The 13,582-nt window shown below is 42.3% G+C and overlaps 1 protein-coding gene across 1 annotated transcript; it reads right to left on the bottom strand.

Moving 5' to 3' along the window:
• Nucleotides 1–841: 841 nt before the first annotated feature.
• LOC120916446 (chemokine-like receptor 1) lies at nt 842–13,356 on the bottom strand. Its single transcript, XM_040327419.1, has 2 exons — nt 13,022–13,356; nt 842–2,955 (listed from the first exon to the last, which is right to left on the bottom strand). Exons 1-2 carry the CDS (start codon nt 13,093–13,095, stop codon nt 1,839–1,841), a joined length of 1,191 nt encoding a protein of 396 aa, XP_040183353.1. The 5' UTR covers nt 13,096–13,356; the 3' UTR covers nt 842–1,838.
• Between the last annotated feature and the right edge of the window lie 226 nt (nt 13,357–13,582).

A 13,582-nucleotide genomic window follows, 5' to 3' on the forward strand; every position in this document is an offset into this window, starting at 1 on the left:
GTCGTATCTGTGGGCCTGAGCCACAAACTAAGATACGCCTAAAAATCGGCTTCATCCCACCAACGTAACTTGCCTACGCCGGCGTAGAGTGGTCGCATATTTACGCTGGACGCATGGTGGCGCTCACATTGATCAGCTATTCAAAAATTAGGAAAATACGGCGATTCACGAACATACGTGCGCCCCGACGCAGGCTACGAGTGGTGCGCGTAAGTTGTACGTCCGGCGTAAAGTTAAGCCCCATAAAGGAGATGTAACTCAGCAGCAGACATGCAAAGGTCTGCATCTGGGAACAGAAGCCGGCGGATTTCACGTAGTTTACGCTGGACGTGAATATGACTAGGCGTAGGTTACGTTCACGCCGTAGGCAGTGATCCAGCGTATCTTAGGCAGTTGTTCCGACGTGATTGTGAGCATGCGCACTGGGATGCGTCCACGGGACGGCGCATGCGACCTTCGTTATACGTATCTGTCTGGCGCTCGGCCCAGCATTTGCATGGGGTCACGCCTCATTTGCATGGCTCACGCCCACTTCTACTTACGCCGACTTACGCCGACTTACGCCTTGGAAACCCAGTACAGTTTTGGGAGCATTGGCTTTGTGAATTCAATGCTTGCCTCTCTGCGCTGCGTCGGCGTAGCGTACAGGAGATACGCTACGGCGGCATAAATGTGCGCCGTTGTCTGTGAATCCGGGCCATAGACTCTATACCCTGTAAACAGTCATTTCAGCAAAAAAATTATTACACCCGGAAGCCGCGGTGAACATATATATATAAAACGGTATGTACGGCAAGGATTAAAAAAAAAACAGCCTAATGTCATTATCACAACTCGCCTGAATGTAATGTTAAAAAATTTTTTTTTGGGTGCACCCCCGCTTTAAATGATAGTCTATAGCATTCTAATTCACTCCTCTCCTGACTGCAGCATAAAAGGTTATGTAGGGAGGAGAGGGGAGGGACAGAGGAGCTGGACCAACACAGAGAGTAATTAGGCTCTCCCAAAGGAGGAGAGGGCAATGACATGTAAAGAACAGATTACTAGCCTTTTTAGAACGAGGTCACCAATGGTATCCTCTGGATTTTTCTATGTACAGGTTAGGTGGATATGAAATGCAGTTTATAGCATCTTATTACATTAATACAAACTGAAAAAAGGAATCTTAGTTTATAAAATATATTTGTGATAACTTTATTTATTTTAAAGCTGAAATATGGCTAGACATAAAAGACGCAAACTAATGCAGTTCTGTATTTATAAATACATCATTACTTTATTTTTAACTCAAGAACCTGAATCCTGATTTGGCATCAGCATCTTGCAATCCATTATATAGCAGAGCTCAGACTGGAAATTGATGATACAATACAAGGAGCTGATCAGTTGTGCTAATAAGGAACACAGTGATAGGTGGAGAGAGCAGAGTGACTCATCAGTTTACTGCTGCTCTGTTCACTGTCCAGTCACAAGGTTGGGTAGGGACAAGACCTCTAAGTCTGCTCCCTTATATGTTATCTGATTGCCTGGATTCAGCTCCTAACATCTTCTCTTAGAAATTGGCATGCATAAAAGTATGTATTGGTCCTTGTAATATCAGTTGTTTGTTACCTGATTTTAATTGTGGTGGTATGGTAGTAAATGGTAGTTCTGAAATTTACGAGACAGGATATGATCTTCTTGAGCAATTGGCAAATTCAGTATTTGACAAACGTTATAAAGCTCTCTGCTGGAGTCAACAAAGTCTTGGGAACAATATTATAGCACGGACATATCCTAAAAAACACCTTAAAGCCGAGTCACCATAGTATGTATTGTTCCATAAATGTAGTCCCGTCTCACACCAGCTGGGGAACTGTCGTTAATTTGGTTTTGCTCTTGGAGTCTATAGGGGCAGATTCCTCGGAAAAGGCTCTCTCAAATATTGACCGGAGGGAGCTCTGGAATTTCTGTTTGAAATCTCGACCCATAAAGACATAGAGAATGGGGTTGATACAACTGTTTATAAAAACCAAACTAGTGGCAATAGGTATTCCAACAAAAGTTATGTAGTAAAGGTGGTCATTTTCACCATAATTTGCAGACAACTCCAAAAAGGAGAAGAAGTGGTAGGGAAACCAGCAGACAAAGAATGACAAGATAACAGCTAGGGCAACTTTGAAAGGCTTGTTTGATGTGGTCATGTGATTTATTTGGATACGCAAAAGAATTACTGAATAGCATGAGATGATTATGGTGAAAGGAATAAAAAAGCTGACGATAAATCGAACGATTACTGTAGCCTTGTGCCTTGCATAGGCAACTGTTTCATTCTTGTGAAAGTAATTATAGCACGTAACATGATCTTTTGCAGCATTGTTTATATCTCGGAATATAAAATAAGGTAAACTGAAAATGAATGCTAAGATCCATACTGCCACGGCTACAAAAGAGGCCAACTTCGGAGTTCGGTGATTCTGACACCAAACTGGAAACACGACGGAGATGAATCGATCAATGCTGATCACAGTGAGCAGGAAGATGCTGGCGTACAGATTCATGAATAGAATAGTGCTATTCAGCTTGCACATGAATTTTCCAAAAGGCCAGTGATAGTTAAGAGATTCATAGGTAATGTTCAACGGCAGGAAAAATGTTAAGATAAAATCAGCTATGGCTAAATTAAGGAACCACACAACATTGACAGTCCGTTTCATTACAAAGGCTGTAAAATAGATAACCAGACCATTCCCAGTGGTCCCTAGTAGGAAAGCCAAAGAAAAGATCACCAGTGAGAACACACGAAGAGAGAATTCTATACGTTCCTGTCTTTCTTCTTCTTCTGAAGAGACATATGGGGTAGATTTATAGTAAGCCCAGGGGATTGTGGTCTCTTCTTTAAGAGTAGCATTAGAGAATAGATAGACTATTCTAAAATTCTTCATATTCCCCGGATAGATTTGAGGCCAAAAAAATCTGTAAAAAGGAATATAGAAGCTCAAAATACATTTTTATTATTGGTCATGTACAAGAATAAAATCAAACATATATTCTATGGTCCACTTGAAAAATTGGTCAATGACTACAAACTTTTGAAAAACATTCTAACATGTATGTAAAGCCAAAAAAAAACTTTTTAGAGTTTTAGAGTAGGGAAGGCTTAGAATATATAAGGTTTTCATTGCTTTCTGTGTCCCCACTGGAGATTTTTCCCTTCTCGTGTGACCATGTCCCTGTGGCTGAATGTGCCTGGGAATCCTAAATTTTGATTTGGCACCAAAAAAGGAATACAGAGGGAATCTTCCAGTGGAGACACTTTTTCCAATGATGACTGCCACGAGGCAATTTTCCCTCTCACTGCTTTCACTTGAAGTGGTGTCTACAGGACAAGAAATTAAGATACATTTGGGCACAGATGGAAAAAAGAAAGTGTCATGGGTATAAACCAGTGGTCTCCAAACTGAATGCAGCTCTTTATCCAGCCCTCGGGCACCATTCCTCCCACTGACACCAGCAATGGGGCATTCTTCCTCCCAATGACATTTACGATGGGGTACGGGACAGGGCACATTCCGACTCCTACTGACCAAAGGTGGTATGTCTTTTTTTTGTTTGTTTTTTTATGTTTTCATTTGTTTTTATTCAAAGTTTTTTTAAAAACACAGATATAATTTACATTACATTTCCAAAAAGCGTACACAAAAAGAAAAATCACATTTAAAATACATACAGCATTAGATAAACATAAATAACAAAAATAACAACAATGATAACATTAATGCCATGGGTCTATCCTGGTCTTTCATCTCTTTTTTCTCCAATTTTCCCTTTCCCCTCCCTTTCTTCTTCCTCTGACCCCCACCTTCCCCCTTCCCTCCTCCCCCCCGGAGAGAGAGAGGAAAAGAGAGGAAGAAAAAAAAAAAAAAGAAACACACAACCCCACCCCCTACCCATAACCACCTATTTAAGTGATATATATTCAATTTCCATCTTTTATGACTGTGACCTGTAACCCCTGTGACCTCCATTTTTGTTATTATGAGGGGATCCGAGTATCGCTCTCTTACCCCATTACTTGGTTACCTCCCAAATAAATAAATAAATAAATAAAAAAGGAGGAAGGTGGGGGACTAGACCCACCCTCCCTCCCCTACTATATTATTTAAAGTGCTGCGTGCGCATTTACCCAATGTCTTATCCTTTAGATTTTCCCTGTGACTTCTAAGTATTTCTATTTTAGGGGGGCAAAAAAATTCCATTTTTACCTCAAAATCTCCTCATGAAGGAAAGAAAAATAAATAAATAAAAAAATTAAAAAAATTAAAACATTTCCCCTTTTACCTCGAAATTTCCTCGTGAAGGAAAAAAAAAAGAAGAAAACCCCCTCTCTCCTATTTTTCCTTTCTTTGCTCTCCCTCCTTTTGGGGGGGGGGGAGTGGAGAACCCACTGCTCCTAAATTAAGCTAGACAAGCCAACGTTCCCTAAATACTATCTTCCCTACTCATGTAATCTACATAGACCAGGGATTGTCTGAACTCCGCCCAACCCCTCCAAGTCCCGACATCTCCCTGGTTAGGTTCCTTATGTTGGGATATTTCCTCCTCCATATTTCTTGTCCTTTCTACCTCCCTCAACCATTCCTGTATCGATGGGGCTTGCTTTTCCTTCCACCTTTTCCGGATCACTGTCTTCGCTGCATTTAATAGGATTGGGATAATTGCTGTTTTGTATTTCTTCCTAGGGATAGCTATTGCATGGAACAAACATTGCCAAGGGTCCAAACCGATCTCAATTCCACTGATCTCCTTAACCACTTAAGCCCCGGACCTTTAGGCAGCTAAATGCCCAGGCCAGGTTTTGCGATTCGGCACTGCGTCGCTTTAACTGACAATTGCGCGGTCGTGCGACGTGGCTCCCAAACAAAATTTTGTCCGGAGGATAGCGGTGAACCCTTTTGATTCTTTTTATGTTCAAGACAAGTGTTTACATTGTACGTGCATTTAAAGTGGGATTGCATTTTCTAGGGGGGCATCTATTAAAACAGGATTACACTATTTCAGTACCTTTGTTTTTTATGTGCCCTGATTGAAATTAACCCCTGTTGTCCGTGGAGAGATGATGAAAGTCTGAGTAAGAGGAATTGCTATTCAAGGCTCTATCTTATATATCTTGTGGTGAGTTTGAACCCCGGAGGGGGAGTGTGACCCACGTTCGAGGTGAAGACTGGGAATTGGTGTAGGGTGCACTACATTATTTGTCCTAGGATCACTTATCACCCTAGAACTCTTATCTCTCTCTTTGGATTTTTATGAGGAATTGGACTTCATCCAACATATTTAGCGCTGTTTATCAAGTGGACTTTTTTGTTCTATGATTTTGATACTTTGTTTTGTGTTTTAAATGGTTCTCCATTTATTTTAAATAGCTGCTGCTATAGATAGACCCACTTCACTCTGTGGGTCTATCTCTGATTTATTAACTCATTGTGTGATATACACTCCTATTAGCTATCACTCACTAACAGTTGATACATTGTTACTGGGCGCCGGGAAGTGCATTGCAGGCCTCCTTTTTTGTGCACCTTTTTTATTTTTATATATATATATATATATATATATATATATATATATATATATATATATGTAGCGCCCCCTTACATTCAGTATGGGCACTACGCTAAAGTTAGTGGGGAATGGGAGAGTTACTTAGTTATTTTGCTCCCATTCACAATTTACTAAATTGTTCCTCCCTATCTCTTCATCAACCTTTCTTTTCCTAACTGATGTTGATGTTGGCCGGTTTGGCCTGGAAATGAAGCATTGGAAAAACCCTTTATTCACTGTCTGGACGTTCACTCACTGCTTTGTTTCTGCAATTACACCCCTGGGCCACATCAAGGTAACTTAATATGCCAATCCCAACAACAAATCAGCGTCTCCTGCGGGCACGTGACAAAAAAAAAAATCTTTAGCAAGAAACATACATTTCACAAGAATAATGATGCTACAAAAGTTTGTGTGAGCTGTAAATTGCTTCCAGCATTGCTCCTGTTTCTTCTTGCCGGAGGCTGCCATTTTGCTTAAGCCCAGAGCCCCTGAGCAGCAGTAAATCTTTAGGCTGCCAACAGAAAGGTGTCATTGATTTATGGCACAATGCAGTTTGAACAGATGCTTTGGAGGTCAGAGGGGACATCTGGGGTCTAATAGGCCCCAGATTTCTCCATAAATATGACCTGTCATGCTTATGTCTATCACAAGGGATATTGTTCATTCCTTGTGATAGCAATAAAATTGATAAAAAAACTAAAAAAAATAAAGGGACAGTGTGAAAAAAGTTTTAAATAATTAAAAAAAAATAACGTGCCCCCGTCCCCCCATGCTCATTTGAAAATCCAAATGCAAACTTAAGTCCTACATGCATATGTAAACGGTGATCGCACCACACATGTGAGCTATCACCATGATGGTCAGAGTGAGAGCAATCATGCTAGCGCCAGATGTCCTGTGTAACTCTATACTGGTAACCTGTAAAGGATTTCAAAGCATCACCTATGGAGATTTTTATGTACCGTAGTTTGGTGCCATTCCACAGGCATGTGCAATTTTAAAGTGTGACATGTAAGGTATCTATTTACTTGACATAATATAATCTTTTATATTTTACCAATAACTTGGGTATTATATTGTGTTTATGTGCAGAAATTTCATTAAAATGTAGTTTAAAAAAATTTAAAAACCTCTGTGCAAATACCGTGTGACATTAAAAAATTGCAATACCCACCATTTTATTCTCTAGGGCCTCTACTAAAAAGAAATATAATGTTTGGGGGTTCTAAGTAATTTTCTAGCAAAAATGTATGTAGCACTACCCCCAGAGGAGCTGCTGGATTTTTGGGCGACATATTACCTCATGGCTCCTCTGAAATCCCTGGGGGTGAATGATACGTATTGCATATAGTAGAAGTAAAGGAATGCCCATGACAGGTGCTCTTTGCTGTGCTCTTTATTACCCAGCCAGGTAAAAACAGTAAACTTGTGGTGAGGAAAGTAAAGTTGAAGAAGATTGGAGAATAGCAGATTCAGGCGCGATGATAGGAAACAGTCCTGCTCTTAAACATAACCCTTCTATGAGCCGCTCCTGCTGGAGTGGGCTTAGTATATCCGGACAGGCCTCTCTCACTGACCTGGCAGCCGGAGTATCACTCGGACAATTGTAGGATAAAGTCTCTGCCACAGACCCTCCTTGGTGAACTTGAACTTGAGAAAGAGCCTCTGCCACAGACTCCCCTTGGTGAGCCTCAGAAAGATACCTCTGCCACAGGTCCTCATTGTATTGAATTCTTGGAGATATCCCTCCTTAGATGAGTTACATCTGGATCTCCTTCAACTTGTCGCTCAGGTACCGACTGACAGGTGATCAATCCCTGAGTGTCCGGCTACCTCGATCCCCGGTGGTTTGTCCAGGCCCTTTTGGACCGCCAGCCTCTCAATGGCGCTCCTCAGACTGACTCCCCACCGAACAGCATTACAGCTTGGGATCCTCAAATGTGGGAACCCAGTCACTCACTGGGTCCCCGTCGCTGTTCAGATGCTCCGGGCAGGCATGGTCCCGGAACCAGGAACACTGTGTGGCACGCACGCCCCGGCCAGGTAGGCCATAGCGCCGGGGCGCCGTGGTGTGGCCACCCTAAAGGTGGGTGCCACACTGGACGAAGAACACCCAGACAAAATGGTGTCTGCCTCATAAAATACCCCTCCCCAGCATGCACAGCGAGGACAAACCCTCCGGATTGGCTGCTGGGAAAGAGCACCCAAACCTTGACTTCACTGCTGTCACCTGCAGCACCGGGGCTGGAAGAACACCCCAGTACAACAGAATAAGCCCACAGCACAGCCAAGCTGAGACAGAGACCCTATTTTGTATTTAACAATCTGGATCAGAGTTTAACTACACTCTGATCTACCCTTAAATTTAACTAGCACCCGTACTATAAAGTACATAGGCGCTAAATGTATATTTTTTAATTAAAATAAAATTTTTATGTGCCAGTAAGTTTTGGGTGTTGTGTCAGTAAATTTCAGTCTGGTAGGTTGGCAACTCTTGTTCAGAGACATTAGAAGCATGGGTTGTGCGTCAGAGTCTGGTTATCAGAGTTTTGGCAGCTAATAAAATGAGCACAGTGACGTTGTGGAATTCTTTGGGGATGCGTTCTATACCCAGATATAATAAAGCTAATGCTGGGTCAGGTTTGAGAAGAAAACTTGTAACTTGAGAAATTATCTGAAATATCTTGTGCCAATAGATTGTTAAGCTTTTGCATGACCATAGGATATGAAAATGGGTGCCAGTTTTTCCACAATCCTCCCAACAGAAGGTGGATATATTGGGGGAGAACTTTGTCATGAGGCTGGGGGTCATATACCATCTGGAGATAATTTTCTATGACGTTTCCCAGTGGTTGATACGGTGGGTTGTTTGTTGAGAGTAGGCGATGGCTTTAAGCCACTGTTCCTCTGAGAATGATTGATGTAGTTCCCAAAGGCGCATTGGGGGTGTTTTGCAAAAGGTCATTTTATTCTGCAAGATAGAGTAGAACAGGGAAATTCCCTTGCGTATGCGTTATCAGGGGCGGCCTGTCCATTAAGGGCAGATGGGCTCCGCCCCCTCTGTCACACCAAACCCTATATGACAAATGGATAGATTTATGCATTGCATGAATCTATCCATGGGTGCCACTGCCACCCCCTATTCAGGCGTCTGGACCCTTTTTGGACGCCGGGCACCTGAATTCCAGGGGAGGGGGTGATTTTTTGGAGCACCTAATTAGAACTGTAAGCTCTAATAGGCTTTAAAAAAGGTCATTGTGCTTGCAGTCCACGCAGGCGTTTTAGAAATGCAAATTAATATTTTATTTTCTTACACTAAACCGCCTCTCCGCCAATCAGGAGGCGCAGGTCTAATACTGGTCACCTGATTGGGTGAAGACACTGGCGATCCCATTGGCCAGCTAGCAGAAGCGAAGAAGAGATGCCTGGAGGACACAGAAGTCATTGCCTGACCCGCACTACCCATCCCACAGCTCTCCACCATCACCCGCTGCCTGACCCGCCACCAAGATTGGGGTAATTGCCGGTCAGACAGAAAGCAGGCGGGGGGGGCACAGTGGCTGCGTATGATGGGCACAGAGGCTGCAATTGATAGGGCACGGTAGCTGAATATGATAGGCACAGAGGCTGCAATTAATGGGGCACAGTGGCTGCATATGATGGGCACAGTGGCTGCAATTGATGGGGCAAAGATGCTGAATTTCATGGGCACAGGGGCATATGATGCACATTGGGTCTGCAATTGATGGGCACAGAGGCTGCATTCAATGGGCACAGTGGCTGCATATGATGGGCACAGTGGATGCAATTCATGGGCACAGTGGCTTTATTTGACGGGAACAGTGGTTGGATTTTATGGGCACAGTGGCTGCATTTGATGGGGCACAGTGGCTGAATATGATGGATGCAGTGGCTGCATTTTATGGAGCACAGTGGCTGCATATGATGGGCACAGTGGCTGCATTCGATGTTTTTGTTTTCATGACCCACCGCCAAGATGGGGTATATGCCAGTCAGGCAGCGAGCAGGCGGGGGGCACAGTGGCTTCATATGATGGTCACAGAGGCTGCAATTGATGGGACACGGTGGCTGCATATGATGGGCACAGAGGCTGCAATTGATGGGGAACACTGGCTGCATTTGATTTTTTTGTTTCAGTATTTTTCAGAATTTTTCAGTTTGCTAGTGACCCCCCTAAAATTTTTGAGCACCAGCCCCCACTGCTTGTTGTTAACTAAAAACTGTCATGCTGCAAAAGGGATGGATGAGGTAGGCTTAGAGTGTTGTTTTAGGAATGCTGCAGTCTGTATTTAGTTAAAGATATCCCTAGACGGAATATGAAATTTAGATTGTATGTCTTTAAAGGGTAAGGGTTGGGAGTTGGTACATTGGATTCCTGCCATCCTCCACCCCTTCGGGGAGAGGTAGGGGATGTTGAAGTCATATGTAGATGTCGGCGTGGGGGCTGAGATAAGTGTTGCTAAGTATTTATGTTGTCAAGTTTCTACCTAATTGAGCCTATTCGTAAACAAGGGGTTTTAGGAGACTAGTAAAGAGGATGATAAAAAGCTTTTTTTTTTGTGTGGTTTATAAAGCAATGTTTCAGTTTCCAAAATCCTATTACACAATGTTGTCTAGAGTATATTGAAATACCAAGAGCAAGAAATGTTTCCTAACCCATGTTTGTATGTTGATCATCACACCACATTATGACAAAGTGGATAGTTTATACATTTTATTTCTCTTGAAATGAGGCGTTGATTTAATGGATAAAGCCAGGATTAATATTATACTGATGATCAGTCAAAAAGATCTCCCTTTATGTTGGTGATGAAATATACTCCTTACATTGGACAAAAAACGTTAAAAAAAAAAATCTCTTTTATATTAATGGCCATCAATAAATGTCTCAATTAGATCGAATATCAGTAAAAATTACTTTTTAAAGCTGGAAATGGTCCAGTGATAGGTAGTGGGGTGCTGTTTGTTTGGGTATTAGAGTAACTCACACACCCCAATTAGCTGTGAGCCCCTCACAGGCAAAACAAATCTGAAAACAAAAGTTACCGTCATCCTGCGTGTTAGATGAACGTATGCCGGTCCAAATGGGTGGATTAATCTGCTGACAAGTAGTTGGACCTTTTTAAAGTGGTTCTAAAAGCAGAAGGTTTTTCATTCTATGCATTAGGGTATAAAACCTTCTAGGTGCGTATACCCCCCCCCCCATACCCCTTTATACTTACCTGAGCCCCATCTCAATCCAGAGATGTGCATGAGAGCAGCCGCTCTCCCTCTCCTCATTGGCTCACACAGCAGCGGGCGCCATTGTCTCCTGCTGCTATCAATCAAAGCCAGTGAGCCAATGAGAAGAGAGTGGGGGGTGGGGCCGCGCCACGTCTTGTGTGCAAATAGACAATATCCATTTACGGGCTTGCTATTGGGGGCACTCAGTGGGGGGGGGGAGCCAGGACCACTGGCAGGGGACCCAAAAAGAAGAGGATCAGGGCTGCTCTGTGCAAAACTATTACACAGAGAAGGCAAGTATGTGTGCTTGTTTTTTGTTTTTTTAAAGTCCAACCTTTAAAATCACATTAAGCTTTAAAGCGGGAGTTCACCCGAAAACATTCTTTTAACATTAGATTCATGCTCATTTTGTCAAGGGGAATCGGGTCATTTTTTTAAAAACGAAGCAGTACTTACCGTTTTAGAGAGCGATCTTCTCCGCCGCTTCCGGGTATGGTCTTCGGGACTGGGCGTTCCTATTTGATCGACAGTCTTCTGACAGGCTTCCGACGGTCGCATACATCGCGTCACGAGTAGCCGAAAGAAGCCGAACGTCGGTGCGGCTCTATACGGCGCCTGCGCACCGACGTTCGGCTACTTTCGGAAAATCGTGACGCGATAGATGCGACTGTCGGAAGCCTGTCGGAAGACTGTCAATCAAATAGGAACGCCCAGTCCCGCAGCCAATACCCGGAAGCGGCGGAGAAGATGTATCTCTAAAACGGTAAGTACGGCTTTGATTTTAAAAAAACTACCCGATTCCCCTTGACAAAATGAGCATGAATCTAATGTTAAAAATGAACATTTCCGGTTGAACCTCCACTTTAAGCTTAACAGAGTGGAGGCACCACTGACAGCCAAGATTTCAACAAGGGTTGGTCACTTTACTGAAAGCATAGCTAAAGCCAAAACTAGTTTTAGGTCAGTATAGAATAGAGACAGGAAATCTGTACAAAGTACGACAAAATCCTCTGTTGGATAGTTGTCACTGGAAAAGAAAATCCTCATTGGACAATGGGGTTGATTTACTAAACCTGAAGAGTACAAAAATGGTGCAGCTGTGCATGATAGCTAATCGCTTCTAACTCTAAGCTTGTTCAGTTAAGCAAAAAAATAACTGAAAGCTAAATGGTTTCTATCACCAGATTTTGCATTCTCCAGTTTTAATATATCCACCTCAATGTCGTCTCTAGTCCTCTTTAGGTAACTGAAAATTTTTGGATTTCCCGACATGGTCTCTTTGAATGACAATGGTCACCAGGAGAAGCTGAGAAGGTGAATCTCCCCATCAGTGACACAGATAGCAACAAATACTCAATAGGAATTTTAAAATTTCCCCACACTTTACAAAACTTAAAAACATTTTGACTTCAGATTTACTTTAAAAATCGAAACCTGCCCATTACAACTCAAGTCTAGAGCCCCAAACACGAGGGCTGCTATGGAGGCGGCTATGCTCTTAAATCACCTATTCACTGCTTTGCCTGATTAACAAACTGGGGTTGCTTTACTAAAACTAGAGAGTGAAAATCTGGTGCAGCTGTGCATGGTAGCCAATCAGCTTCCAGGTTTTATTTGTCAAAGCTTAATTGAACAAGCTGAAGTTAGAAGCTGTTTGGCTACCATGCACAGCTGCACCAGATTTTGCCCTTTCCAGTCTTATGGCCCGTGAACACGATCCGAATATCGGACGAAAACGATCGTCCGATGAAGAATCCTACGATTTTCGGATCGTGTGTACACTACTTTCGAGAGCCGATCACGACCGTTCATCCGATATTTTTCGATCAGACATGCACGAAAATTTTCCTCGTACGATGTAAGATCGTACGATTTTCGTTTAGTCAGTACAGTTGTCGTCCGACAATACAATACAAATACATTACAACACATGACATCACTTCCGATTATTTTTTTCGGTCGTACGAGAATTTTCGTGACTTTAATAACCTATTTCACTTTACTTGCGACTATTAAGCGAAAAAAGTCGTACGATCCGTCGTACGATATTCGGATCGTGTGTACGGGCCATTAGTAAATCAACCCCACCGAGTCATGTGCCAGTAATAACTATTCTGTTGAGAACCTCCATGCAAACTTTTTTTTACACAAAACCATAAATATACTGTATATATGTGTATCGGTTACTTACTTGAACTTTCCTAGTCCTGATGTTCCTCTCTGAATCCGTCTATGAATGTTCTTCCTTCTGCTGTTGAGCCGCATTTATATATGCAGATGGGTTTGATATCACTTATTAGGGAAGTTCCTGTAACATCCTCTTTCAGATACTTTCTTCACTGATGTAGAATGATTGGTAGTGAAGCCTCATCCATGTCACACATAGCATTGTGTAGGTGTGTGTGAATCTGCGCTAAGGATTTTAAATGATGGCAGAGGTTGTGAAAATATATAAAAGTGTGAAATAAATGTTAAATTAAATAGAACTGCAGCCTCTACTTGTTGCTATCACCATAGGTGAAGTAAAATGATTGGAGAAGAAGAGATAGTAGATGTGGCGCTGTTCTATGTGATGTCACAAATAATTAAAAAATATTTAAAAACATCATGCTAAATAAATATAAAATATAAATAGTCCAAAAGTGCATGCGTGCTAGGTGCAACTGATACAAGTGTGCAATATAACAAGGTGTGCAATGAATATAGAATTAGTGCACCTGTGCTGATTAAACTGTGCAATCAATCAGTTCAA

This window comes from Rana temporaria, chromosome 10 (genome assembly GCF_905171775.1).
Source record: "Rana temporaria chromosome 10, aRanTem1.1, whole genome shotgun sequence".
Lineage (NCBI taxonomy): Eukaryota > Metazoa > Chordata > Amphibia > Anura > Ranidae > Rana > Rana temporaria.